This window comes from Vidua macroura, chromosome 20, assembly GCF_024509145.1.
Source record: "Vidua macroura isolate BioBank_ID:100142 chromosome 20, ASM2450914v1, whole genome shotgun sequence".
NCBI classification, from domain to species: Eukaryota; Metazoa; Chordata; class Aves; order Passeriformes; family Viduidae; genus Vidua; species Vidua macroura.
The window spans coordinates 7,089,141-7,117,129 of NC_071590.1; the positions used below are offsets into that span (position 1 = coordinate 7,089,141).

General features: G+C 50.2%; 2 protein-coding genes across 3 annotated transcripts; one reads left to right on the forward strand and one right to left on the reverse strand.

Moving 5' to 3' along the window:
• Positions 1-103: 103 nt before the first annotated feature.
• SDF2 (stromal cell derived factor 2) lies at positions 104-2,065 on the reverse strand. Its single transcript, XM_053995883.1, has 3 exons — positions 1,780-2,065; positions 1,487-1,683; positions 104-938 (listed from the first exon to the last, which is right to left on the reverse strand). The coding sequence occupies exons 1-3, from the start codon at positions 2,051-2,053 to the stop codon at positions 651-653; spliced, it is 759 nt and encodes a 252-aa protein (XP_053851858.1). The 5' UTR covers positions 2,054-2,065; the 3' UTR covers positions 104-650.
• Positions 1,999-27,986, forward strand: SUPT6H (SPT6 homolog, histone chaperone and transcription elongation factor). Of its 2 annotated transcripts, none has more exons than XM_053995878.1 (37): positions 1,999-2,071; positions 7,413-7,544; positions 7,987-8,139; positions 8,303-8,373; positions 8,892-9,087; positions 9,768-9,852; positions 10,251-10,524; positions 11,711-11,812; positions 12,062-12,175; positions 12,646-12,735; positions 13,196-13,338; positions 13,582-13,733; positions 14,212-14,310; positions 14,484-14,613; positions 14,715-14,865; positions 15,254-15,408; positions 15,887-16,082; positions 16,297-16,436; positions 16,515-16,632; positions 16,729-16,805; positions 16,934-17,069; positions 17,470-17,607; positions 17,922-18,089; positions 18,743-18,870; positions 19,860-20,067; positions 20,504-20,651; positions 20,896-21,038; positions 21,781-21,921; positions 22,999-23,194; positions 23,328-23,566; positions 23,801-23,914; positions 24,027-24,151; positions 24,591-24,703; positions 25,094-25,171; positions 25,260-25,426; positions 26,608-26,792; positions 26,947-27,986. In XM_053995878.1, exons 2-37 carry the CDS (start codon positions 7,436-7,438, stop codon positions 27,131-27,133), a joined length of 5,169 nt encoding a protein of 1,722 aa, XP_053851853.1. In that variant the 5' UTR covers positions 1,999-2,071; positions 7,413-7,435; the 3' UTR covers positions 27,134-27,986. The 2 variants fall into 2 exon arrangements, with proteins under 2 accessions (XP_053851853.1, XP_053851852.1); XM_053995877.1 differs by lacking the exon at positions 1,999-2,071 and adding an exon at positions 2,097-2,230.
• The last annotated feature ends 3 nt before the right edge of the window (positions 27,987-27,989 follow it).

Consider the following 27,989-nt stretch of genomic DNA (forward strand, 5'->3'; position numbering starts at 1 on the left):
ACCAGGGGCAGCATCAGGATGGGGCAAGTGCAGAAGACACCAGGTCTGGCCCCCAGTGCCAGAGGTTCCCTGCATCCCCCACACAAACAGCCACACCACAGGGCAGAGTTCAGCACTTTTATGGCCCCAGGTCCTTGCAGGGCATGAGGGGCAGTTTGGGCTACAGTAAGGGGTACAGCTCCCAGGGACAGCAGTCCTTTAAGGGGCAGGTCCTTGGACAGAGTGGGCTGCAAAGGGACAGGGTGGGAGCTTGGGAATTTGTTTTGGGTCAGGTCTGGATGCTGGCCTTGGCTTTGTGCTAATTTGGGATGTTTGGACATGCTTTGTGCCGATCTAGGATGTTGAGTTCTGTTGTGGGTCAGGTCTGGACACTGGGATCTGCTTCGTAGTGGTTTTAGGATGTTGGGAGCTGCTTTGGGTCAGATCTGAAAGCTGGGGCCTGTTTAGTGTCAGATTTGGGACAATGGAATCTGCTCCACATTGAATTCAGGACATCAGGATCTGCTTGTGCTGGGGCCCTGTGTCAGTGGTGTGTGTCAGTCCTGGGTGTGTGCCAGTCCCAGGGCAGGGACAGGAGCCATCCCCTGGGCTCAGCAGTCCCAAACACAGCAGGGCAGCACCCACAAGCTCCACATCAGTCTGTCTGTCCCTCACAACTCGGCGTGGTACTGCTCCATCTGGAAGGCCTCGCTGGGCTGCATGAAGATGCCCTCCATCACCTTCCAGTAGTTATTCTGGCTGGAGGTGGCCATGCCGTGCACCTCCTTCTGCCCGTGGATGGGCCGGCCGTACTGCTCCCCGGTCACCGAGAGGAAGACGTCGGTGGAGGCGTGCTGGAAGCGCACCTCGTCGTCCCGCACCCAGTAGGTCCCGCTGCACACCACTGTCCAGTCGTCCAGGTAGTCGCCCTCGCCAGCCTCCCCAAATGCACTCACCTCCTGGGGGTGAAGAACAGCTCGTTTGGGCCGGGATGAAAAAAGGGGAGGGTTGAGGTGGGCAGAGGGATCTGGTTGTGACTGAGGCTCTGTTAGGACTTTGAGGGTCTGGTTGGATTCAGGCAGGGGAGGGCAGGGCATTAGGGACTTGGGAGGGAGTGGGGAACAAGGTGGGACTGGCAAGGACCCAGCTGGGACCAGGGAACAAGGCAGTGCTGGTAGGGACCCAGCCTAAGGAGAGACCCAGTCTGAAACGGGGAACAAGGTGAGACCGGTGGGGACATGGGGGACACATCTAGGGCCAGGAATTAGGAAATGCTAGTAGACATATGGGGCATCTGTTGGGGGAACCTAGGAGACTGACTGGGGAGTGAGGTGGGGCTGGCAGTAACGTGAGGGACGAGGAGAACCCAGACGGGAAGGGCAGGGACAGGGACAACCCAGCAGGGACTCGGGGGACGCGCCAAGACCCGAGTGACAAGGCGGGCCCCGTCACGCCCAGGGAAAGACACGGAGCCCGGGGACCAGGGCTGGTGATCCCCGGGCGGTACCTGGTTCCCGGAGAGCGGCGAGGTGAAGCGGTGGCTGTGCAGGTTGCGGCCGGTGCCCAGGTGCGTGAGGCGGATGGCCTGCCCGCAGCGCACCGGCGTGCCCCGCTGGCACACGGCGGCCGTGCGGCCCCGCACCCGCCAGTAGCTGTTCCCGTCATCCGCCGCCGACACCCCGGTCACCGACTGCTGCCCGCTGCCTGCGGAGGAGGGAGAAGCACCATCACACCCAGCTCAGCGCACCGCGGGAGCCGGGGGAAGCGCGGAGGGGGGTGTGGGGGGGGCGCGCCCGTTACCGGAGCCGTAGCGCACATCGTGCGAGTGCAGCCGCACGTTGTGCCGCACGTTGAGCAGCTTCACCACGGAGCCGCAGGTGACGGGCCCGGGCTCGCCGCGCCCCGCCGCGCCCAGCGCCGCCGCCAGCAGCGGGAGCAGCAGCCGGAGCGGCAGCGGCGGCCGCCGCGCCGCCTCCATCCCGCAGGAAGCGGAAGCGCGGCCGCTCCGCCCGCCGGGAGGTCGCGGCTCGCCCGCTCCGCCCCCCGCGCTCGCCGCCGCCGCCGCCGCCTCCATTTTCCCTCGGCCCCTCGGGTAAGGCCGCGCCGGGCCCGGCGGGGCGGCGGTGGCGGGGAACGGGGGTCGCTTACCGGGGGAAGGGCGAACCCGCGTTTGTCCCGGCCCGGGCGTCACACCCGACCCGGCGCCGCGGCGGCTCCGAGCCCCGGTGGATGCGGCAGGGACGTGCCCGAGGTTGGTGTCGGGCTGCGCCGCGGGCCCCGGTGCGGGGTGAAGCGGCGGCGGCGGCCGCCCCGGTGGTGGCCGTGGGTGGGGCTGGCGGCAGCAGGAGCCTCCCGGGGCGGCGGCGGGCAGGGCCCGGAGGAGGCGAGGCGGTGGCCGGGGCCGAGGGTGGCTCCCCCGGGGCCGAGGGTGGCTCCCCCGGGGCCGGGAGGTGCCGCAGCCCCCGCCCTCTGCTGCAGCGGGCCCGGGGCTGCGGGGTAGCGCTGGCTCGGTGCGAAGAGCTGTGGATGTGAGGCGGTGGCGTGGGGAGCATCGGGATGCTTTCCTTGCAGTGGGAGAAAGGGTCTGCCCTTCGTTTCTCGCCATGCTGGCGGTGCTGGAGCCTCCTGCTCTGTAGGTGTGATTCCCGGACCTCTGCTCCGCAGGTGCGGTTCCCAGACCACCGCATTAGGCTTCCCAAAGTTCTGGGAATTTGGGTGAGGTGCTCCCTGAAAAGCCAACGGCCTGGGAAAGCCCTTTTGGGTTTAATAAATGACTGAAAGGTAGCAAATGATTGGTGCTCGTAGGGGAGTGAGGTTATTGTGGAGTTTCGCCGTCATTTCTGTTGCTTTCTTTTTTTCCTGAATAGGATGAAGTGGAGAAGGAAGGTTACTCCTAAATTACTTAGAATAACTAAATTGTGAGGAGTTGCAGAGACCAGATAACACCGGGTGAGAATGCTAGTGTGGTAAATGAGATATGGCAGAAGGTGTAAGGAAGGTAACACCACAAAATTGTCTCTACATCAGCTCTTCTTACTCAGGGAAGAGCAGTAGGTGTCTCAACAATTGTTTCTTTTAAAACGACTTCAACACCCCATTGTAGCTTAAGAGGGATATTTTGAAATTACTTTAAAGGAGGAGAGAATGAAATAGAAAACATTGTTACGCTGCTGAGTAAGTGGTTGGCAGTTTGTGTCCTGGCAATTCTGGTTAGACCATTCCAAAAAGGAAGTGCTGCAAAACGCAGGAGCAGAGCAGGTTTTTGGGCAAGCAAAGCCTTCATGTCCTCACCTTAGGGGAGAAGCTTGCTGACAGGAGACATGATCCAGGTGCCTGAAGTCATGGGCAGGTCAGAGAAAGCGAGGAGGGAGCATCAGTTTTCTGTTTCTGAGCGGAAATTATGATGCAGCAGGGCTAAAATAAACAGGCGGAAGTGCTTTTTCACACAAGGTGCTATTAAATGTGTCACCCTGCCACAGGACGTGCTGCCACCTGATAGCATCGGGGGCGGTGGGACCAGCAGCAGGATTAAAACCAACAAAGCAGGTATGGGAAGTTCCTGAGCTGTGGTGGCTGCCTGGACTTTCCCCATCATTGGTCCCCAGTCATCACTTCCCGCTGTGTTCCTCCCACTGAGCAGGGTGGATTAGATGCAGACTTCAGAAATCTGCAAAAACAGCTGTAAAAGCTAAACATAAAATGATATATTGCTGCTGTCAGGGCTGGCAGGCCCCAGTAGCCATCAGAAGTCCATGTGGATACCAAGAAATGCCTGTGAGGAAGAGCTCAGCATTGAGGTGCCTGTGAGGGTAGTTTCTCATGGTGTGAGTGCCTTGCAGTGCTTCACAGGGATGTTTCTGTTAGGCTTATAAGCTTCAAATCAAAAGATGCCAAAATGATTTTGTCTGAGTTCTGTGGTGAGACATAGCCTGAAGATCTTTGCTTAGTTATTGGTGTTAAATCCACACATTCCAGGTCAACCATGGCTTACTTTTTTTTTAAAAAAAAATTATTTTAAGAAAACTGATATTGATTTAACTGAGAAATTCACCGAGAGCTTCAGGGGGTGAAAGAGTGGTGTTATCTTTGCAGTTCATTTGGGTTTTTCCTAGTCAGACATTTGTTGCCAGTCTTGGACTCCTGTGGATGTACTTGGACTGTGCTAAAATTAATTTCATGAGCTTTTAATTGACAAAATTAATAGATTTGGCTTCTTTAGGCTCTGCATTTTGAGTCGAGTTCCCCGGCTCTCTTATTCTCACAGAGCTTTCTGAATCCTCTGGTTTGACCCTTTGAAATGTGGCCACGAGAGCTGATGTTCAGTGGTGGCTTTGGCAGTGTGATTCCCTGGATCTGTGTGATCCCAAATGGACTGTGAGTCGAATCATGAAGTGGCAGAGGTTAGAACCATTCCTGCCCAAGCACTCTCCCCCACCAAGGAGTTAAAACAAGTGTTAATGTGGGATTAAAACAAGTGTTAATGTGTGTTTGATGTAGTTTCTTCCACAAAGGATGGGGAGAAGTCAAGGACTGTCTTTGCTGCACCCATGCTGTCCTAAAGCCAAGGTGAGCACCTGGCTTTGTTGGTTTGTGTATTCACGCTGCTGTCCTGAGGTTGATTGCTGAACAATAAATACATCTTGCTCTGAGGACACTGCTTGGTTATTCTCTGAACACCACTGAGGTCTCCTGCCTTAGGTGGCATCCCTGTAGCTGGAGAGTGTCAGATGTTTCTGTTTTCCCTCACCCCACACCTGCTCAGGTGAAACTCTTGAGGGACTTTTCTATTCCCAATGTCCATTTGCACACTGGATGTGTGAATGATTTCTGAAATCCTCAGGTTCTCACAAAGCAGCCCTTGTTCTAAAGGCCCTGCCTCACCTCACGGAGTCTGCGGCCGATGTCCATCCTGCTCCCGTCCTGCTCAGAACTCAACGGTCCCAGTTAAAAGGAGCTTGTGGACTCTGGATCAGTGCCACTGCCCTTGAGCTGAGCAAAGTGCAGACACTCCTGATCAAAACAGCTGGGCTGGCTCAACACTCCTTGGGCCAGAGTCTTTAAACCCTCCTCAGGTCTCTCCCTGTGTGACCCCACCAGGTTCTGCCTCTGCACCTCTGCCCACTTCCCTGGCCTGTTTTGTTTCAAATTAAGGCCTCCCTGGCACAGAGGGTGGGAGAGGCACCTTTAATCAATATCTGGTTTAATATCTTGCTTCACTTTTCCATGCTAAGTGACATCCCTGCTCTCCTGAGGTGAATTTTGCTGGAGCTGAAAGCACCTGGGTTTGTGAGTGGTTGGCTCGTGTGGAACCTGCTTGGCTGGATCATTAAATAAGATGGTTTTCTCAAGTCCTATTTGTTCCCCATGTCCAGACAAATTTGAATTGACGTGGAGTAAAATTGCCAGGAAATTTTAGAGCAAGTGATGAGGAAGAAAGTTGGAATCGTGAGTTAAATACTCACTGGCAGAGAATGGTGAAATTGGATGTGGTGCTTTGACGAGGTGGGTTTGTGTATTGATCATGGGCAGGAGATAAACGAGGTTATTAGACTTGGAAATACTCTAGGAAAAGCCACTCAGCCTGCAGGTTTGTGTATGTTAATACACCCTGGTGAATACCTGGAGCAGGAGGATTGGTGAGAAACTGTGAAGTTGACAGAATATTCATACACAGGCTGGTAAACATAATCCCTGTTTCTGTATTGTGTACTCACATGATTCATCAGTGCCATTTGCATCAGGAACACGCATTTAACTGGCATCAGTGCTGCCCTCTGAGGTGTTATTTCTGAGAGGGATGCTTAAATACAAGTGTTTAACTTCTAAAGGGTCCTCATGAGCATGAGGATCCCACACTGAACCAGAGCAGCCACGTCCTGGCTGGATGCAGAGCAGTAGCCTTGGCCTGCTGTGATTTCTGCTTGTGTGGAGCATCCTGCAAAAAGAAGCTGGCCACAGCCACATATTCTGCAGCCAAGGAGAATGAGCTGCTCTCTCCACTCGTGTCTGGAATCTGGCAGATGTCTTCCCCTCATCTTTGTTGTGGGTTTTCTTTAATGAGATACGGATGACACGTTCCTTCGGAGCTGCTCGTATTTTAAGACTTAAAAGATCAGCCAAGATCAGCCTTGGACCCTTTAACTCTAACTGAGCGCTAAGTCCCTGTTTTTCCTCCAGGTTGTTGTGTTTGTGCAGCAGATGTGTGGATCTCAGGGCAGAACAAGAAATCCTGCACACGAGAAGTGTCATGGCAAAGCCTTGATCAGGCTGTCCCGTATGGGACTGATTCCCTTCAGCATGTTGTTTGCAGTGGGGAAATGATTATGGGAATGTTTTAAAGTGTGTTTTTTTAGGTATCATTCCCTGCCATGTGGAATTCTTTTCTCATCTTTTTTTCTCTGTTGTTTTTGCATGTTTGTGTGTTAAATTACATCAGATGTAATTTTAACATGGAGGTTTTGGCTTTAGATCTGACACCTCTGAACTGCTTTTTGTACTGCTCCTTCCCAAAGGCCTCTACTTCTTCCTGGGCTGGCGTTTTCATCCCCTCAGCCATTTGAGGAATTGATTTGGTTTTCCTCTTAGCTGACTCTTGTAAGGTTCAGTTGTTTTGATGTATGTAAAAGGGAGGTAAAAAAAAACTTCCTTTGAAAATTTCAAAAATATCAGTGAGTTTGCAACCACCAGAAGTGGAAGGCTCAGAGAGACAGAACTTGGCAAACACTTTCCTTTGTGCCAAGTTTGATTTATGTTGTGTCCAGAAACCCCAGTTGGGAAAAGCATCAAACAAAAGGTTCTGGATATTAAAAAATGCACTGGTTTTGTAGTTTTCTTGTTGCTTCCTCAACTCTGGGTGGAGGCTCCTGGCATGGAACATCCTGGCTGTGGCTCTGGCTTGTGGGCAGCCACAAACCCCCTGCCCCAGCCCAGGACCCCCAGCCCTCTCTGCAGTTTGCTCTGTGGGCTCTGCAGAGTCTCACAGCCAGCGATCGCGGCTCACTCGAGGCCCTTTTCAGGGTCACCCTGGCTTCGTTAACTGAGTGAGGATTAATCATATTAAGCTCTTAATGAGTTGGGCTGTGTGCCTGACACCGTGCAGCATCAGTGGGAGCCTTCCCAGCGCATGGGAGGGTGTGGATGGGATGGAGGCTCTGGCTGTGTGCACGTTCCAGCCGCAGGAGCCGCGGGTGTTGCTGTGACAGCTCCTGCCCTCCTCACCCAGACACGGGTTGGCAGGAGCTGGCAGCTCCTGGCTGCTGCCTGATCTCTGGTGACAGGGATGTCCAGGCAAGGTGGACACTGGGTAATTCAGGGCCTCTGTAGCTAATTTGAAACCCTTCTTGCTTTAGCTGCCTTCTCTCCAAAACCTGAAGGGGGAAGTGCTCTCGTTCTGCTTGCTCAGCTGATGCCAGGGATGTTTCCTCTTTCCCCAGCTGCCGTGTGAGAGGTTGCAGCCATGTCTGACTTTGTGGAGAGCGAAGCAGAGGAGTCAGAGGAAGAGTACAACCAGGATGGGGAGGTTGTACCCAGAGTAACCAAGAAGTTTGTAGAGGAAGATGAGGATGGTGAGTTTGCTGAATTGTCTGTGTTCAATGCTGTTCTATTCTGCATTCTGTGGCTCTGCAGATGGAGCGATAACTGTGCTGTAACAGCAGGGCCATCTGTAGTCAATAATCTCAGCTGTTTGAGTGCTTCCCTTCCTCCAAGTGGTATTTATAATTGGCAATAAAAAATACGCTGCTTCACCCTCGTGGGACTTGCAGTCACACAGTTTGATAGTAAATGGTAAAAGCAGAGGAATTCTCCCAGTGTGACCACTCCACCTGTTCCCTCTACAGAGAGAGCACGAGACAAGAAGTGGGGATCTGGCAGGAGCAGCTGGCTGGGTTCTGTGTCAGTAAAAGTGTTCAGTTAAAACTCTGTGTGGATGGTGTGGAGGAAGATGCTGCTTGCACAGGTCCCAGTGATAACCAGTAAGTGTCTAACACGTGCTGCTCTCCATCCCAGATGAGGAAGAGGAGGAGCTGAACCTTGATGATCAGGATGAGCAGGGGAACCTGAAAGGATTCATTAACGATGATGATGATGAGGAAGAGGAGGAGGAAGCCAGTGACTCTGGAGACTCCGAGGATGATGTTGGCCACAAAAAGAGAAAGCGCAGTAAGTTTTGTGATGATTGTTACTAGCAGGGCAGGGTGTAATGCTGGCAGAGAGAACCCTCTGCCCTGCTCTGCATGAGCTGGGTAAGCTGTACCGTTTTGGGTTTAGTGCATTCCCAGGTTAGGAAAATGAGAGTGTAACTTAGCTCTGCTGTCTTCTTTAGCTTTTGATGACCGCCTGGAGGATGATGACTTTGACCTCATTGAAGAAAACTTGGGTGTTAAAGTCAAAAGAGTGAGTTGTGCTTCCATGCTGCTGTTAATGGCGTGGTTTGTTTTAGCACAGAGGGGGGGTGGGCTTCAGCCTGGCATGAGCAGACAGTGCCTCCCATCAGCTCCTGCCCTCTTGGAAAGGGAGAGCTGAGTGCTTGAAAGAAGCACTATCCCTGCCCAAGCAACTGGGACCTGGCTTCCCAGAGTTTGCAAAACACTTTTTTTCTGGTGCCTGAAGTCTGCTGTGCTCCTCCCTTTCCACCTTTTCAGGACAGTCTTATCTTCCATTCCATTGTGGTGCTAACCTCAAGGTCAGCACAGGCTGTTATGGGCTCTAAAGCTCTTTCTGAAACATTAGAGTCACATCAACCAGGCCAGCACTAGTGGTGACAGCATGCAAGTGACACAGCTCCCAGGGAGGTGGCTTCTCTCCCCTGTGTGCCTGTGCTGTGCTCCATCCTGCTCCCTCCCAGGTGCCTGCAGAGGAAGTGCAGTGCTGAGCCAGGGGCTGTGAGAACTAACAAGGAATTGTCCTTGCAGCAAAAATTCAGGCGTGTGCGAAAAATGTCTGATGATGAGGATGATGAAGCAGAAGATTATGGAAAGGAAGAACATGAGAAGGAAGCCATTGCTGAAGAAATCTTTCAGGATGGTGAAGGCGAGGAAGGAGGGGAAGCTGTGGAAGCTCCTGTTGCTCCACAGGAAGAGGAAGAGGAGGAGGAGGAAGATGAATCTGGTGAGTGTGGATGATCAGTTACATCCAATGTTTGTCCTAGGATTAAAGCACAGGAACAAAGTTCAGACTTTGTCTGAACTAGAAGTATCCAAAAGGCTGTGACCCTGTCATGGTGAAGCTCTTAATTGTTCTGATTAGTACAGTCCTTAGAATTAAACATTTCTGGGTGACAGGTTTACTTTGTCTGTCTGAACCACTTTGTGCAGGAGCACTTTATGTGTGCTGATGTCTTGAACACTTCCCCTAAGCTGCCTCAAAAATGAAAATGCTTCAGAGGAAGGCCCTCAAGGCAATGTTTAGTACCTCATAGCACAGTGCATGCCTGCCCTACCCCTCTTCAGCATCAGCCTCTCACTGCTGCTACCTTACCCAAAAAGTTTCAAGAATTCTTTCTACTGCCCAAAGCAGCCAGGCCTTTCCTGACTGTATTTTCAGTGCACTGAGCTGCAACTCAGATGGCTTTGCCTGGAAGTTTGTCTGGAAGTTTGTTCCAGCTTGTTAGTGTGGTTCAGGCTCCTGGAATGTGTGAGATTGGTGTAGGAGATGCTGTGGGGAGCTGGGCAGCCTAACAGCAGCAGCAGCCTAAGTCTGTGGTGGAGGCTCATAGTTGCACTGTCTGAGCTTTGTCAGAGGTTCTATATCTGAGTTCCCTGACCACTGAATTGTTTCTCAATGTCCAGACATTGATGACTTCATTGTGGATGATGATGGACAACCTCTGAAGAAGCCAAAATGGAGAAAGAAGCTTCCAGGATACACAGATGCGTAAGTATTGATTGGAAGTTGGCCTGGAGCCTTGAAAATAGTGCTCAGCTTATTTGGATCTTACGACTGCAGAGTGATTCAGCTTGTGGTTGGGCACTGCTGGTCTTTTTCCCAGAAGAAACCTGGTAAATTTAGACATAGAGCTTTTAGTGTGTGATTTCTGAAATGTGCGACTCCTTCCTTTTTTCTTTTTTCCACTGGGTTTTTTTAAAGGGATACCAAAACCAGGCCCTTAAGAGAAATATTTGCAATAAAGTTCAGAGTTTGTCCACGATTTTTTAGCCTGGGTGAAAAACTAAAGCTTAGATAGAGCCCCTGGCCTCCTTTGTGTGGCTGTAAAGATATTCTGTGAACTGCACTGTGGGGCTGAACAATAGGGTTTTTTTTTTTTTTTCCAGTGCTTTGCAGGAAGCCCAGGAAATCTTTGGTGTGGACTTTGACTACGATGAGTTTGAGAAGTACAACGAGTACGATGAGGAGATGGAGGAGGAGTACGAGTACGAGGACGAGGAAACCGAAGGGGAGACGCGCGTGCGGCCCAAAAAGACCACCAAGAAACGCGTCAGTCGCCGCAGCATCTTCGAGATGTACGAGCCCAGTGAGCTGGAGAGCAGCCACCTCACAGACCAGGACAACGAGATCCGCATGACAGACATGCCTGAGAGGTTCCAGGTGAGGCAAGGGGCTGCAGCTCTGCAGGCAGAAAGCATTTTGGCTCCCAAGCCTGCGACCTGCAGGCTGGCAAGCTGCTGGATGGATTTTGGAATATCTTTTTCCCTCTTTGACGACCTTACCTGTCAAATGTACAGGCTAAAACTGCATTCAGACGTATCAGTGACACGGGAGCTGTTGTACGTGTGTGAATCTGGGTTTAGCTCCAGTCACAGCTTCCCTGTGGCCACTGGGTGCCAGTGTTGCACTGCTGACGTGCAGGGCTTGGGCTCTGCTGAGATGGTTTTGTGCTGGATGATGGTAGGAATCCCTTGGGTTGGATAGATGGAGAGCAAGATGCAGTGCTAGAGAAGACATGGGAAGGTTTCTAGCTTACCTGATTGCCAGCCAACACATAACTGCTGTAACCAACTTTACTCAAGGTGATGAGACTTACACTGCTCTCAGTACAAAGTGCTGTTTGTGCTGTGAGGAATCCTTCTGGTGTCTCATATTTTTCTCTTAATTTTACTCTATTTTCAGATTTTCACAGAAAAATCCATCTCCCTTTAGTGTATGTTAATGTAATTCCACGCAGAGGTTTATTATCTTTCTCTGTGAAATGGCATGTGTGAAGCTGCCAGTTTTTCCCCATGCCAGTCTGTGCCACAGAAGGAAATGCTGTCTGTGATGTCTTGTGGCTGTAGGTGGCCTGTCCACACATATTGTCCTCTTCATGGATGTCAGTGGTGATTAGAGCAGCACCTCTGAAAGAGAAGTGGCTGAGAATGGGTGCCCAGAGAGGCTTTGGAGCAGCTTTATTTTTTATTACTCTGTGGCTGCAGCAACAAAAGTGGTAACAAGGCACAGATAGATTGGAGCAGAGGACGTAACTGAAGAAAATCTGGGAGTCTGGTGGGAAGTGGAGGTATCCTCACTTGATTTTCACAGCAGACTTTGCACCATTGCAGGCCTTTCCACAAGCCTTTGACAGGATTGTAGCTGCCTTTATCTAGTGTAAAGCTGATGCAGTTTCCTGTGTGCTCAGAAGGTGCAGACATTGAAGTGATACCCTTGGCACCCCATAGGTGGGGGTCCCCAGAGGTAACCTGTAGCTCAAAACAATAATTTCCAGGCTTCTTGGAAACGTGGCAGTGCAAGCCCTGGTGTTGCATGTGCCTGTGCTCATGGTGTTGTCTCTTCCCAGCTGAGATCCATCCCAGTGAAGAATGCTGAAGATGATGAGCTGGAGGAAGAAGCTGACTGGATTTATAGGAATGCATTTGCAACGCCCACCATCTCCTTGCAGGTAAAGGGCTGTGCCTGGGGACTTGTTCCAGGGGTCTGCTGATAGGAATGTAGTGCCCAGTACCACCTTCATTTCTGGCTTTGAGCAGGTCATTTGACGTGTGTGTCTTCGTTTTTGCATCCACGAAACAGAGCAAAAAGGAACACAAAGAAGTTGAAAGAACCACAATTTCTTAGCCTTAACCTGGGGCTGCTCTTTTAGGGGTTCAGCTCAGGAACAGAGTGAACACAACGTGTTTCTCCTTTTCAGGAAAGTTCTGACTACCTTGACCGTGGACAAGCCAGCAGCTTCAGCCGCAAGGGGCCCAGCACCATCCAGAAGATCAAAGAAGCCCTGAATTTCATGAGAAATCAGCATTTTGAGGTAATTTGCAACTTTTCTTCATTACCAAGGTCTGTCTCCTTTTCCTGACAGGATTAGCAGGGCTGATGGAAACATTTAGGGCACATAGAAGGGGCTGAGATACCATCCCTGGCTGCCTCTCCTGTGATGAAATGATGCTTCATGGGGAGCTGCAACTCATCTTATGTGAGCTGTAGCAATGCAGGTTTTTAAGGCCTGTTTGACAGAGCTGCTGTCATTGTCTTTCCTTGATTTGTGGACAAATTGAGCCTGAATGAGGTTGGGGAATTTCTCTTGAGCCTTGCTTGGTCCTTCCAATCTGTTCTCCAAAGTGTTGCCTGATGTTGCAGAAGTTTTTTGGCCTATGTGGTGTATTCTTTGGTGAAGTAGGTTTGTTGTCCCACATGGAACAGGAGCTCTGTCTGGGCTCCTGGCTGCCAGGAACAGCCCAGTCCCCTCCACAGGGGTGATGAGTCTCATTTCTGACCCAGGTCCCGTTCATCGCCTTCTACAGAAAGGAGTATGTGGAGCCAGAGCTGCACATCAACGACCTGTGGAGGGTCTGGCAGTGGGATGAGAAGGTGAGGACTATTTTCATTGCTGGTTCTCCCGTCAACATTTGTCCTCCTACTTAGCCTGATACTTTCAGCAGTTTGTTTTGGCCAGGTTTGGGTTTTTCCCCATGTCTTTTTGCATTTTTGCTGTTGTATGGTGGTAAAGGGATATGTGACAAAATAGAATTCCAAAAAATCCTTCCCCTTCACTGAGTTCCTTTTGTGTAGTGACATTTCCTGCCAGCAGTGCAGGTTGCTTCTCTGCTATCAGATCCAAACCTGAATTTTGGGGTTTTTCTGTTATTATAATACATCTCTGAAATAAGACCTACCGCGTGTCACATTTGGCTTTGGCTGTGGATGAGGATTTTAATGATCATTTTTATATGGCAAATATCCCAAAATCCTGGAAGTGTCTGGGAAGGTAGGAGACAGATCACACACTACAATGGGGTGTTTCACTGGAATTCTTTTGTTCTCGTGTCAGTGGACCCAGCTGAAGATCCGCAAGCAGAACCTGACTCGACTGTTTGAGAAGATGCAGGCCTACCAGTATGAGCAAATCTCTGCTGACCCAGACAAGCCCTTGGCTGATGGAATAAGGGCCCTGGACACTACTGACATGGAGAGGTAGAGTGCCAGCACTTCTATATTCATTCCAAAAGTACTTAAAATGTCCGTTGAGTTGCCCAAACAGCACAGGCACTCTGGCCACTGCAAAGCACCCACAAAGCCAATAATGAGAAATACTTTAAATTCTTTTGGGAGATGAATCCAAGGGCTCCTCTTCCTGACCTGAGTCAGAGCAGGTTCCTTGAGTGTTGTGAGCATGACCAAGCTGCAGGCAGGGTGTAACATGCTGGCTTTCTGTAGGCTGAAGGACGTGCAGTCCATGGATGAGCTGAAGGACGTGTACAATCACTTCCTGCTGTACTATGGCAGAGACATCCCCAAGATGCAGAATGCTGCCAAGGCTGCTCGCAAAAAGCAAAAGCGTATCCGGGAGGATGGTGAAGAAGAGGAAGGTTTGTCTCCTCACATTTCATAGTTTTCTCCTTGTGGGTTGCTTGAAAATCCTGGTTTGAAAGAACTGGAAGGAAGTTTGGTGAAAAACCCATGTGTTTGTACAATGCATCTCTGCTGGTCATTCTGTCTCAAGTTAGTTCCAGGTCTTTCAGGCACCTTTGAAATTGTTTAAGGTTTGCCACACAAGGTTCTTTCCAGTGGAATATGAATGCCACACCTTGTGGCAGAGATGGCAACAGCAAACTTGATGTATATTCTAATGTGCAACCCAGAGATAACTCCTATTAAAACTGCAAGAGTGACACTGAAGATAGTGTTTCCAGGGTCTTTTTCCAACCCTGAATAACTTTAAGGCCACTGTTAGCTTTGTGGGATTTAGGGGCTCTGTTGCACAGTGTAGGTTGTGTTTAATCTCTTTATTGTGCTTCTGACACTCTCCAGCTGTCTGGATGCCTGTCTAATGTATCCTTCCTACAGGTGAAGGGGAGGATGCAGAGGATGATGAGCAGAAGGGGCCTGAGCTGAAGCAGGCTTCCCGAAGGGACATGTACACCATCTGCCAGGCAGCTGGGCTGGGTAAGGCTCTGCTCTGTCCTGCTGAATGTGCAGTGGCCTGGCCCACATGCTCTGCTGTGCCTCACCTGTGGCTCTGCTGTGACTCACCTGTGGAAGGAAGACTGGTGGGTTTGCTCACTATTAGCTACAATACCCATGTCCTCATTGGTGTTTTGTTTTATTTCTTTTACCAGATGGCTTGGCTAAGAAATTTGGTCTGACACCTGAGCAGTTTGGAGAGAATCTCCGAGACAGTTACCAGCGTCATGAGACAGAGCAGTTCCCTGCAGAGCCCCTGGAGCTGGCCAAGGATTATGTGTGTAGGTTAGTGTGGGGGGGTCTTTGTGGAGTTACTGTGGGTGTAACACACGTGAGAGGATCTGGGGACATTGTTCTAAGCCTTCATGTTGCCTTTTTGCCTGCAGTCAATTCCCAAGCCCGGAAGCAGTGCTGGAAGGAGCTCGGTACATGGTGGCTTTGCAGATCGCCAGGGAGCCCTTGGTCAGACAGGTCCTGAGACAAACTTTCCAAGAACGAGCTAAAATCAACATTTCACCAACCAAAAAGGGGAAGAAGGTAAGGAAGGGAGCTCTGACTCTGTGGGTCAGTTCAGGGAAAGATCTAAATAACATACAAATGCTTGTTCTCCCATGTCAGTGGCAACTCTGAATAAATCTCGGAGCAGCAGTGAGCTGGGCTGCTGCAGAGCCCAGCTCAGCAGTGTGCTGCATGTTTTGTCTCAGCATTTTACCAGATGAGATGTTGCCTTCAATTATGGAAACAGTCTGTATTTCTCTGGGACTGGAAAGCAATTCCACTGTGTCCTGTTGGGGAAGGAAATGCAGACTGGCAGGCATAGGGCTGAGGGGGTATTGAATAAAAACCATTGTCTGCTGTGGCATTCAGAAGGATCTTTCTTCATGAATGCCCTGTGTGCATGCTGACTGTCTCTCCTCTTTCCCAGGATATTGATGAAGCCCACTATGCCTATTCCTTTAAATACATGAAGAACAAGCCTGTGAAGGAGCTGAGAGATGACCAATTCCTGAAAATGAGCCTGGCAGAGGATGAGGCACTGCTCACCATAGATATCAGCATTGACATGAAAGGAGTGGAGGGGTGAGTTCCCACTGGCTGTGCCATCCCTGACTTGGCAGAGCTCATTCATGCAGTGCTCTTCAAGTACCTCTGTAACCCAGACTACTTCTGAAAGTCATGGCCTGGTAGTTTCCTGCACCTCAGAGTCAGGCAGCCTCTCAGGGTCTTGCTTTTTTCATCATCTTGTTGAGTACTTTAGCAGACTTTTATCTGTCTTACGCACTTGAAAGCAAACTCTGAAACCTTGGGATTTTTGCAGAAGATGATGCTTGTTTCCCAGCCAGCTTAGCTCCTTCCCTGCACATCTGAGTGGCCACACTGTGTTGTATGGCTGTGATCTGTCTACAGCATCACTTCAGCAGCTAAAGCAGCATTGGATGGGATTTTCCCTAATTTTTCCAAGCAGCTACCCGAATCTGAGATGTGCAGGAATCTGCCAGTGATGGATCCATGCAGGTGTCTAGAGCCTTTCTGTATCTCCCCTTCTCCTTTCTTGCAGTTATGGCAGTGACCAGACGTACTTTGAGGAAATCAAGCAGTTCTACTACCGGGACGAGTTCAGTCACCAGGTGCAGGAGTGGAACCGGCAGCGCACCATGGCCATCGAGCGCTCCCTCAACCAGTTCCTCTACGTGCAGATGGCCAAAGAACTGAAGAACAAGCTCTTAGTGGAGGCCAAGGAGTACGTCCTCAAGGTGAGATGAGGCACAGATTTGAGGCAGAGCTGGGCTTGCAAACACTGGCAGCCCTGCAGTGTTCTGGGGACAGCTGCTGACAGCTCATACACTTCTTGGGGAGGAGGAGGAGGCAGGGGTTGAGTCTGGTTCAACTTCTCCTCCAGAGGAGGGTTCTGCCAGGCCCCTGCAGTGGATTTTCTCACTCCTCTTTGTCCTTTCTCTGCTCTCCCAGGCTTGCAGCCGCAAACTTTACAACTGGCTGAAGGTTGCTGCCTACAGGCCAGATCAGCAGGTGGAGGAAGACGATGATTTCATGGATGAGAACCAAGGGAAGGGGATCCGCGTGCTGGGCATTGCCTTTTCATCAGCCAGGTAGGAGGGAGGGAATGGTGTCTGGAGGCACATCCAGCTTTACCAGTCCTCCATGTCTGAGTGATCTCTGTTTGACAGGGACCACCCTGTGTTTTGTGCCCTCGTTAATGGAGAGGGTGAGGTGACAGATTTCCTCCGACTGCCACATTTCACAAAGAGAAGGAATGCCTGGCGTGAGGAGGAGAGGGAAAAGAAGGTGAGCCTTGATGCAGCTGTCACTGAGATGAATGTAGGTAGCTCAGAACAGAAATCCTCCAGCTTTTCTACTCTGATTTTCTATTTTCCTTTCCAGGCCCAGGATATTGAAACATTGAAAAAATTCCTCCTGAACAAGAAGCCTCATGTGGTGACAATTGCAGGCGAGAACAGGTCAGTCTTTGTGCTGCTTCCACCTGCCAGTTTCTTTGCAGTCCTTTCCTTGTGCCTGTCTACATTTCACTGTTTCCAGGACCCAGCTCTGTGCTCTCCCCTCAGTCCCCTTGGCTGTCTCTCCCTAGGGATGCTCAGATGCTGATGGAGGATGTAAAGAGAATTGTTCATGAGCTGGACCAAGGGCAGCAGCTGTCCTCTATCGGAGTGGAGCTGGTGGACAATGAACTGGCCATCCTCTACATGAACAGCAAGAAGTCTGAGGTGAACTTTCTGCTCCTCCCTTAGTCTCTCCCTTAGTCTGTTGCTCATTTTGCTGTGTCATCCTCCATTTGTTGTGCTGGCCTTGCATCATCCTCTGTCTCATATGATCCATCTGGACAGTCACGTACTGATCTTTGGATCAAGGCAAAACATCTTAGGCTTCCCTGAAGAAATCAGCACCAGCAGATGCACAAAATGGATATTGATGTAGTTGGAAATTAGTGAGATTCTTCCATTACTAATTGCATCAGAGCTCCTGGGAGCCTTTGACCTCAGCTTTCTTTGCCCTGAGCACCAAGTGCTTCCTTGCTGCAGTCCCTGTCTGATGTGTCTTTGCTGCTTGTGGTACAAAGTGTGAAAACACCACGAGGGTTTTCCCTGACTCTGTGTCCTGTTGCAGAATGAATTCCGGGATTATCCCCCTCTGCTGCGTCAGGCCGTGTCCCTCGCTCGCCGCATCCAGGACCCCCTCATAGAGTTTGCCCAGGTCTGCAGCTCTGATGAGGATATTCTCTGCCTGAAATTCCACCCTCTGCAGGTAAATTTTCCTTGGGCAAGAAAGATCCTTCTCTGCAAGAGAAAGCAGCCTGTGAGGCTTTGCTTTCAAATAAGAGGTTTCCAAGTTAAACTTGTGCAAGTTCTGCCTGTTCTGTGCCATATTCAGGCTACACAGCACCTTCCTTTTTTTTTTTTTTTTTTTTTTTTGCTTCTTTCTCATCAGCCTTTAGGCTGTTCTCAGGGGTAGCTGAGGTGCAACACAGCTCCTGGGCCTCCAGTGTGTTGTGTTTGGCTCGTGGCAGAGGGTTGCACAGTCCCATCTTTTCCAGGGCTAACACCTCTTCTCTCTGCCAGGAGCACGTGGTGAAGGAGGAGCTGCTGAACGCGCTCTACTGCGAATTCATCAACCGTGTGAACGAGGTGGGGGTGGATGTGAACAGGGCCATTGCTCACCCCCACAGCCAGGCTTTGCTGCAGTACGTGTGTGGCCTGGGACCACGCAAAGGCACTCACCTGCTGAAGGTAAGGAGGCTTCTGAGCCTGCACTCTGTGAGTGCTCAGGAGGTGAGTCGGGGTCCGTGTGCCAGGTGCAGGTGACAGCTCTGGTGATGTGTGTTTTTACCTCGCCGTGCCTCGCCCCGAAGCTACACGTGGACTTGTGTCCTTGAGAGACCCAAACAGCTCAGCAGATCCATCAATCCCAGCCAGCTCCCAAACCCACAGGAATAGATGTGCTGTCAGAGTGTCAAGACACCTCCACAGTGTAGAAAACACGAGGCAAGAAGCCAACGCTTTTCCTGAGAGTTGGAGCTGTGATGATGTAGAATCATCATCTTTCACACAATGTTGAGACACTGGCAGGGAGCAACAGCTTAAGAGTTGTGATGGGCATGTGTCAGATGCTTTAAACACTGCAGTGTGCAGTGTGAATCCTCTGCTTTTTTCCCAGATAAAAACAATTTGGGTTGGAAGGGGTCTTAAAGATCATCTAATGCCACCACCTGGCCATGGCCACAGACATCTTCCACTGAAGATTACTCAGAGCCCCATCCAACCTGGCCTTGAACAGCTCCAGGGATAGGAAGTCCACAACCTCTGTGGGCAATCATGGGTTTGAATAGCAGGGTTTATATTCTTGCCACTCTCAAGGTTTATATTCTTGCCTCTCTCTGCAGATCTTAAAACAAAACAACACCCGTCTGGAGAACAGGACCCAGCTGGTTACGATGTGTCACATGGGACCCAAAGTGTTTATCAACTGTGCTGGCTTCATCAAAATTGACACAGCATCACTGGGTGATAGGTGGGTATTGGGTTGTGTTTGATGTCCTCTGGGGTGTGGGGTCAGTGTGAGTGACAGGGTGACACAGTGACTTTCCCTGAGTCAGTGTTCCCCAGAGTTTCTGTGTGGCCCCTCTGACTTTAGGCCAAGTTCAGGTATTGCTGGTTATTAATCTGATTCTAAACTTGCACAGCAGCAGTGTGAACTGCAGAAAATTAATTACATGGCTTGTTCTGGTGTGAAGGACTCTTTGTGGTCAAGAAGAACTAAACTAAAACCAATTGTTCCCTAAAATAGTTGTCATGGAGTCATCAGTAACCCATGGGCACTTCAGCTTAGTTTCTGCCTGGTCCTTCCAACAGTATTTTATTTTTCTAAAGTTTCAAACTTGAGAAATAACTCAGCAATTTGGCTTCCTCTTAAACCAGTAGAATTACTGGGAAGTTTATAGAGCATTAAGTCACTGGCAACTGCACAAGAGGTATTTTGAGGACAGCTGTAACCTTGTTTCTGAACATGACTGCTTTGCACAAAGGGTCACTTACTAGAAATGTGGTTTCTCCAGGGTCTTTTGCCTTTGTAAAGCAATGTGAGAAAGAACACCTGTCTGAATCCCTACACTGAGTGATCCAACCCCACTAGATCCCTTGATTCTTGCAGGATACAAATCCCAGAGATGCTGGGGGCCAAGTGTAGCCCATCCAAACAGCTCATGGGCAACACTGAATTCGTGTGAGGAGAGAAACTGCAGAGAGCTGTGTGCACATAGAGCAGCTGTAGTATGCAGGGATCAAATCCACCCAGCATCCAAAATACCTGGCTGTGTCTTTGGAGCTGCAGGCTGGAGTTTGCCAGGTCTTGCCTTGGCTCCTGTTGGTTTAGCAATGAATAATTGTCCTTTTTGGAGTACTTTGTTCCATGGAGGGTAGCAGTGGTGCTCAACAATGTGCTTGGTCACTGAGCTGCAGGAACACCTCAGAGCCCTGATCTGAACATTGGTTTTGTTTCAGCACTGATTCCTACATTGAAGTCCTAGATGGCTCTAGGGTCCATCCTGAAACCTATGAATGGGCCAGGAAAATGGCAGTGGATGCCCTGGAATACGATGAGTCAGCTGAGGATGCAAATCCTGCAGGAGCTCTGGAGGAGATCCTGGAAAACCCTGAGCGCCTGAAAGACCTGGATCTTGATGCCTTTGCTGAAGAACTGGAAAGACAGGTGCACTGGGGGTTCCTGGTGCTGAGAAACAGAGGGGAAGCTCTGCTGCCCAGCTGAGATTTTCATATTTTATAGCTTTATCCTTTTTGGGAGCTGGGCATTAGCTGTGCTGTTATAAAATGTATAAACAGCCACGATGAGCAGTCAGTGTCTGACAATGGCATGCAGTAAATGCTTGCAGAAAGTACACTTGGGGCAGGGAGGAGTAATTAACCATTTAAGCTCTTCTCCCTGAATTTTTTTCTAAATATGTTTGTCCTTTCGACTTCCTCAACATCCTGTGACCGAATTTCACCATTTGTTGGTACCTGCTGCATTCCCCCTTTTTAAATTTGCTATTTAATAAGTTGCTTGAGTTCTTCCAAAACTTACACTGGATTCCCTACTGACCTTCTTCCTGCTGCTCGTGCCTTTATAACCTCTGGATCCCACACAGGGCTATGGTGACAAGCACATCACTTTGTATGACATTCGAGCTGAGCTAAGCTGCAGATACAAGGACCTGAGAACCCCGTACCGTTCTCCCAACACAGAGGAGGTCTTCAATATGCTGACCAAAGAAACTCCAGAGACATTTTACATAGGTATATCCCTGTTCATATCCCTGCTTTGTGTCCTCCTAAGTTGACACAGAATGTGTGAAGGTGGAGCAAAGGGATCTTAGTGAGCGTGATGCTGGGACTGTGCTGTGGTGGAGTGTGAAGCAGCTTTTCAAGTACTTGGCTGACCTCCTAACCCCTTCATGCATGAATAACAACCTTAGATGGAGGGAACTGCCCAGCTCTGCAGTTTTTCATTCTTTCCTTCCCCTCTCCCATCACCCCACAGGTAAAATGATCATCTGCAATGTGACTGGGATTGCCCACAGGCGCCCACAGGGAGAGAGCTACGACCAGGCAATCCGGAATGATGAAACTGGCCTTTGGCAGTGCCCTTTCTGCCAGCAGGACAACTTCCCAGAGCTCAGTGAGGTGGGGCTGCCTCTCCTGTTTTTGTCAGGGGCCTGCTATCAGCAGGAGTGTTGTGTAGGGTGCTTGGGAGATGAGGAATCAGAGCCAAGATTGTGTTCGCAGTGCTCCACAATCCCAACCTGATGTGGCCTTTGGCTGTAAATAAAATCCGTTGCACTTCTGACTAATTGCTTCAGTATAGATTTGACAGGTCTTTTATGGCTACATTATGGCTTTTAGAGTGAAATGGACCTGGAGCTAAGCTGACCAGTTCTTTGCAGATACATAAAGTGCTCTTGTTTGTGGTCTGGGATTGTGCTTTATGCAGAGAAATTGCCCGTGACACTGAGAACAGAAGGCTCTGCCACCTTCTCAATTTTAAGAACTTATCTGGACCACCTGCTGCTTAATGCAGCTGTACTTTAGGTCCCTTCTAAACACTGTGAATTCCAGCCTGGGTAATCCGTGACTTTAAACCCTATAGTGTTCATTAGAGACCAGCCCTGGCTACAGTCTGGTGTTCAGGGTCTAAAAATGTTCTGACCTTCCTGGCTGCAATGTCCCCATAAGCTGAGCAGAACTGGAGGAGGAAGATTGCATTACTGGGTAGCATTTGTTGAAGTCTTCTGTCCCCTGCCCTTCCACAAGTCTCTTCTGGCTGCACCACTTTGCTGACACAGCTTTTGGACTTGTTTTGAGTATGAACTGCTGGGGCTATTTTGTTTCCATGCTGAATGATTTATTTACTTTTGCCTTGCTCAAGGTTTGGAACCATTTTGACAGCGGTTCCTGCCCAGGTCAGGCCATTGGAGTGAAGACACGTCTGGATAATGGTGTTGCTGGCTTCATCCCAACAAAATTTCTTAGTGACAAGGTGGTCAAGAGGCCAGAAGAAAGGGTGAAGGTATGAAAGCAGTGGATTTTCACACTCCCAGTGAGAGCTGGAAGAACCTGGAGCCAATACCAAAGACTCAGAGTTTGGTTAATAACACTGTTCTTAAATGACTTTTCCAACCTTATTTTCATGTAAGGACTTAAAATCAGCAGGAAGTTCAGGTTCTGGTTAGTGTCCTTGTCCCACAGGGCAAATCTCCCTTGGCAGCTGGTGGGACCCTGTTAATCAGTTAACACATTGTGCTGCAGGAGGATTTATTGTTGTCTGGCTGGAGTCTGGGTTTAGGAGACCAGAAGGCATTCTAATGCAGAGCTGCCCTTTGTTTCTGGCTTTCTAAAGAGTTCACAGAACTCTTTTTGGATAGGCAAGGGTCATTTTCCTCTTGTAGCTTTTTCTTCCCTCTCCATTAATTTGTGGAGGTCATCGTAGTTACTGCTCAGGACAAGGATTGGGGGTTCTTAAAGAAATGGAATAACACCTTTTTATCACATACTAAAATACTGGATTAACATCTTTGCTGTCTTTTGGGGTCCCCAGCAGGCCATGCAGGTGATGGATAATCCTGTAAGCTCAGAGGTCTCAGCATTTCTTTAAAGAGTTATTAATTAACTTCATCATGGTTAACTGAACTAAGACATTGCAGTTTTTGTGGGGGGGATTTTCTGCCTCGCATTTTATTAGAGCAGTCCTTTAGGTGGCTGCTTCTGAACACACTCAACTGCTTCCTTGCACGTCTTGAAGTCCAGTTTTGCTGCTCCCATTGTGAAAGACATTTGAAATAGAAAAGGTGATTGACCTCACCCTCCAGATGTGCAGTTTTCCATGTGGTGTGGGTAATAGGTAATAGATGTGCTGCAGAACTGCCCATTTTTCTCTTAATCTCTTTTGATTCTGGTCATTTTTGGGACCAGTTGACTTTCAGTTTGTGTAGAAAGATCACTTTTAAAGGTTGTATCAGTCTGAAGTAGCTGAGGTGATTTGTACCTCCTCAGTGTCAGCAGGATGCACATGGATTGTTCTGTAGCACAGGGATTCTGGTGTATCTGCCAAACCTGCTGCTCACCTTGGCCTGCACCTCCTCTGCAGGTGGGAATGACCGTCCACTGCCGCATCATGAAGATTGACATTGAGAAATTCAGTGCAGACCTGACCTGCAGGACCTCAGACCTGATGGACAAGAACAACGAGTGGAAGCTGCCCAAAGACACCTACTACGACTTCGACTCTGAGGCAGCAGATCACAAACAGGAAGAAGACATGAAAAGAAAGCAGCAGAGGACAAGTGAGTTCTCTTAATTTCTCTCTCCCTTGTAATTCCAACCTTCCCAGGCTGCTTCAGGACAATCAGCACAATTAGATACAGTTGCATTAAAGCAGTTCCTCGTGGAAGGCTGAACGTTCCCTTTGTTCCCCAGCGTACATCAAGAGGGTAATTGCTCACCCATCATTCCACAACATCAGCTTCAAGCAAGCAGAGAAGATGATGGAGACCATGGACCAAGGGGATGTGATTATTCGGCCGAGCAGCAAAGGGGAGAACCATCTGACTGTCACCTGGAAGGTCAACGATGGCATTTACCAGCACGTGGATGTCCGGGAGGAGGGCAAGGAGAATGCCTTCAGCCTGGGCTCCATGCTCTGGATTAACACAGAGGTAAAGCCCTGCAGAGCACACCTGGGAAGGGGAAGGATTTATTTTACAGGTTGACACAGCCCTTCTGTCCTTGTAGCTGCTTTCACACTCTTGGAGAGTAACTTCCAATGCACTCTCTGGATGCTTAGACAATACTTGTCTCTTTTTTTTTTTTTTTTTTTTCCCCAAGCCTTGCTATGCAGAGTGTATGACCAAATACACCCTAAATACCTCTTTAAATGTGTTTATTCAAAGGAGTTTGAAGACCTGGATGAAATTGTTGCTCGTTATGTCCAGCCAATGGCTTCTTTTGCCAGAGACCTGTTGAACCACAAATACTATCAGGACTGCAATGGTGGAGACAAGAAGGTGAGAAAATCCTAGGATGTGGTAACTTTTTAGGAAGATATCCATGGGCTCTGTGTGCTGCTGAGAATGTGGGCTCCTCTGGAGCATTTATCTTCTTTCTCTTTCTAATTAGAAGCTGGAAGAGCTGCTGATAAAGACCAAGAAAGAAAAGCCAACATTTATTCCATATTTTATTAGTGCCTGTAAAGACCTACCTGGTAAATTCCTCTTGGGATATCAGCCTCGAGGCAAACCAAGGTAAGTGAGAGGCAAGCCCAGCACCTGCACTGAGTACTGCCAGTACCAAACCTCATCTGACTGCTGCCAGGTTTTCTTCCAGCTCTGTCAGAATCCCTGTAAATCACGCCTCCTCTTTGCCAGGATTTGGCCTCCTGACAGTTGGAGGACCCAATTCCAGCAGTAAATCTCACCCAGGAGACTCCCATGTTGCTTAACTCTCTGGCTGCCACGAGCAGCATTGCCCTGTGTTGTGGGAGTGTAGGCAGGGAATGATGGATTTTTCATGGAAAAGCAGGGTAGTTCAAAGCAGTTGTTTGAAGATAAAGTGCCTTGGGTAGATCTATCTGTTCATTATCATCCATTGCCTGTGGTTTTAGTCCATGCCTGTTCTGAGTGTGACCTGTCAGTGAGTGGCTGAAACAGCCTGTGATGTCTCGTGCTGTCCCTGCTCTCCCAGGATAGAGTATGTGACAGTGACACCAGAGGGATTCCGCTACCGGGGCCAAGTCTTCCCTACTGTGAATGGACTTTTCCGATGGTTTAAGGATCATTATCAGGACCCTGTTCCAGGTGAGCAGCCTAAAACTTCAACTGTTTGTTTATCACACAATATCAGGGACAGTTATTAAAGGACAGTTCCATCTTCTTCGTCCTGAAAATGTGTCCTAGGATTTTTCTTTGTGTGGGAAGTTCCCGAGCAATGCTTGAAATGTTTGGCTCCATGCACCAACCCACTGAGAGCTCTCCTGAGAGTTAATCTTTCATCAAGTGGGCCATGCAGCAAAGTCTGGACCAGTCCCTTTCCTCTCCTTTGTCTCCCCCACCATACAATCCAGCACACGCACCATTCCCATCGTGCCGGAACAACTGTTGACTCCATTTTTTTCAAATCCTGAGTTTCAGACCAATGGCTCCTCTTCCATGAGAATTAATCTCCCTCTTGGTTGGTATTTTACACAGGTATTACCCCCAGCAGCAGCAGTCGGACCAGGACTCCAGCCTCCATTAATGCTACTCCAGCTAACATCAACCTGGCAGGTCAGTGCAGGCCGTTCCCGGCTGGAATCGGGATGGGAGCTGCTCCTCCAGGCTCCACTTTTCCTAATGCAGTGTGTCTCCCTTGCAGACCTGACACGTGCAGTGAATGCCCTACCGCAGAACATGACCTCCCAGATGTTCAGTGCCATTGCTGCTGTGACAGGCCAGGGACAGAACCCAAATGCCACCCCAGCACAGTGGGGCTCCAGCCAGTACGGCTACGGAGGCAGCGGAGGCGGCAGCAGCGCGTACCACGTAGGTGTCACTTAAATTTCTGCTGGCTTCTCCTTGCTGCTAGAAACCACTGGGAGCCTAAGGAATCCCTCATTGCCTGGGGTCCCCGAGTCCTAGTTTTGTCCCCGTGGTGCTGCACAGGCTGGATTCTTGAGCCAGGTTTCCTTTTGCCTCCCGTGACTGGAGAAATGAGGCATGTAACACAGCCCTGCTCCGGGGGGAGTTGGAGCAAGGAGCAAACTGGTCTAGCCCCCAAGGAATGTGGCAGGGTGGAGAGGGGGGATCCAGCAGTGAGGGCACACAGCCTTCTGATTGTGCCCCTGAATTGGCAACGTGAGCTGCCAGTGGAGGAGATTAGCTGGGAAGGTATGCGCTGAGTTTGCAGGGCTTTTCAGCTCAGCGCTAATCTCCGAGCTGCACCGGCGGGGAACACCTCAGCCTGACCCAACACCCAGGGACTTTGCAGGGAGTAAGAGGGAAGTGGACAGTTTTGGCTCATGGTGAAGCCTTTCTTGATGTGTGCCTGCTCCCAACCCACTCTGCAAGCTCCCAGCTGGCATGGAGGCAAATTCCAGCTGCGGAAGGACTGAGGAGCCTGGGTACAAAAAACACACCCAGCTGTTGCACCTGAAGAAGAGATGCTGCAAGACAAGGCTTGCAGGGAGGAGTGATCCTCCTTCAGAGCACCTTGGGAGGCTTTCAGGAAGTTTGGCACAGTAAATGCTGAGCTGAGGATAGGCAGAGACTGTGGATAACCCGATGTATTAATCATCAAGACATCTGAAAAAAAAGGGAGGTGAACACCGGGAGGCAAAGACAGTAAGCTCTTCATGGGACAAGAAGCCAGTTGGCTTGGGATGTGGGAGGGAGCCATCCTGAGAGCTGCTGCACCTTCTCTGCAGCCTGCAGGGGAAGAATTTATCTGTTCTTTGTGCCCACTGCCGGATGTCATTGCTGCTGGCTTGCCCCAAGTATCTCTTGTGCCCCTTGCCTTTGCTTGGCTCCAGCATCTCCCCTTGGGCTGAGCAAGGAGGGCAGGCTGTGCAGGCCCAGCTCTCAGGGAAGCAAATGTGCTGTGCTCAGCAGGGCTGGGGGCATGCAGAGTGGGGCTGGGCACCCTCCTGGGCGAGCAGGGCAGTGCAGAGCCCCCCCAGCCTAGCAGGGTCCATCCTCTGTCCCCTGACAGCCTCTGCTCTCCACAGGTGTTCACGACTCCAGCACAGCAGCCCGTGGCCACCCCTCTGATGACCCCCAGCTACTCCTACACTACTCCCAGCCAGCCCATCACCACGCCCCAGTACCAGCTCCAGGCCAACACCACACCCCAGTCCACTCAGTCCCAGGCACAGCAGCCGTCATCCAGCTCCAGGCAGAGGCAGCAGCCAAAGTGAGTAGCTCTGAGTGCTCATATCCCTGTCCTGTCTCCGTTGCTTTTCTTGGTTTTTGTGGAAGCAGCGTGATGGGATTGCTTCCCCCGCGGGGAGGGAGGAGCACAGGGAATCTTTCCTGTCACATCTCACGCTGTCCCCGTGTCCCTGCAGGACCAACAGCCACGCTGCCATCGACTGGGGCAAGATGGCCGAGCAGTGGCTGCAGGAGAAGGAGGCTGAGCGGAGGAAACAGAAGCAGAGGTTGACCCCTCGCCCCTCTCCCAGCCCCATGATCGAGAGCACGCCCATGTCCATCGCCGGGGACGCCACGCCTCTCCTGGATGAGATGGATCGATAGGACCTGACACCCGACACCTCCGCTCTCTTCTCCGAGGAAGGGGGAAGGAGAGGGAACAATTGGAAGCGACTTCCCTTAAAAACATAACTCCTGTTTTCTACGTCGTGGGATGGTGGGAAATGACTCTTGGTGATGTGCACCTGAGCGAGAGAATAGACTTGGCAGGGCTGGTTTGAAAATATATACTATATATAAAAAAAATATATCATAGAAAGGAACACTGCATCGGCCTCTGCGTTCTAGGCTCCGGTTTTGAGGCACCTTGGAAAGTTAGCAAAGCAAACATGAGGTCAAAGGAGTCTGTCCTTGTACATGCACAGCACTCTGCTTTCACCCCAAAGACTGGGAAGCAAACGGAGCTGAAAGTGCATTGCCCTGGAGTGAGCCTGTTTCCTTTGGATTCTCCAAAACCCTGACTGTCACCTCTCCTCGTCCCGAGACCACAAAGCAAAGTCGTGGGGGTTGTGACAAACGAACCAGAGTTCTCACAAAGTTCCTGTTGTTGTTTGCTCCATGTTTTCATGCGTGACAGGCTCAGCAGAGCCTGTGCCAACCCCAGCTGTGTCTGGAGGGGTCCAGCACAGCAGCTCGGGGTCTTGCTGGAGATGCAGCTGTTGTACCAAAGGCTTGCTCTCTCCTCTGGCTTCTTTTGGAACAATATTTATTTAGTTTTGATTATTTTTTTTTTTAATCAGACTGCGAAATAAAGCGCCAGCCTGCGGCAGCTTCCCTGAGACAGACACGTGGGATAAAGCACCACGGAGCAGCCCGGAGTGCATGGCCTCCTCCTCTGTACCCGCTTCCCCTGCCCAGCTGTAACCAAGAGGGGTGAATAAATAGAGTTTTTACTGAATGC

Coding starts and splice junctions, on each gene's coding strand:
- SDF2 (XM_053995883.1), bottom strand. CDS start 2,053: ATGGAGGCGGCGGCGGCGGCGGCGAGCGCGGGGGGCGGAGCGGGCGAG. Junction 1,684..1,779: donor CGATGTGCGCTACGGCTCCG/GTAACGGGCGCG, acceptor CCTCCTCCGCAG/GCAGCGGGCAGCAGTCGGTG. Junction 939..1,486: donor CGCCGCTCTCCGGGAACCAG/GTACCGCCCGGG, acceptor CTTCACCCCCAG/GAGGTGAGTGCATTTGGGGA.
- SUPT6H (XM_053995878.1), top strand. CDS start 7,436: ATGTCTGACTTTGTGGAGAGCGAAGCAGAGGAGTCAGAGGAAGAGTAC. Junction 8,374..8,891: donor TGGGTGTTAAAGTCAAAAGA/GTGAGTTGTGCT, acceptor TTGTCCTTGCAG/CAAAAATTCAGGCGTGTGCG. Junction 20,068..20,503: donor CTGAAGAACTGGAAAGACAG/GTGCACTGGGGG, acceptor GATCCCACACAG/GGCTATGGTGACAAGCACAT.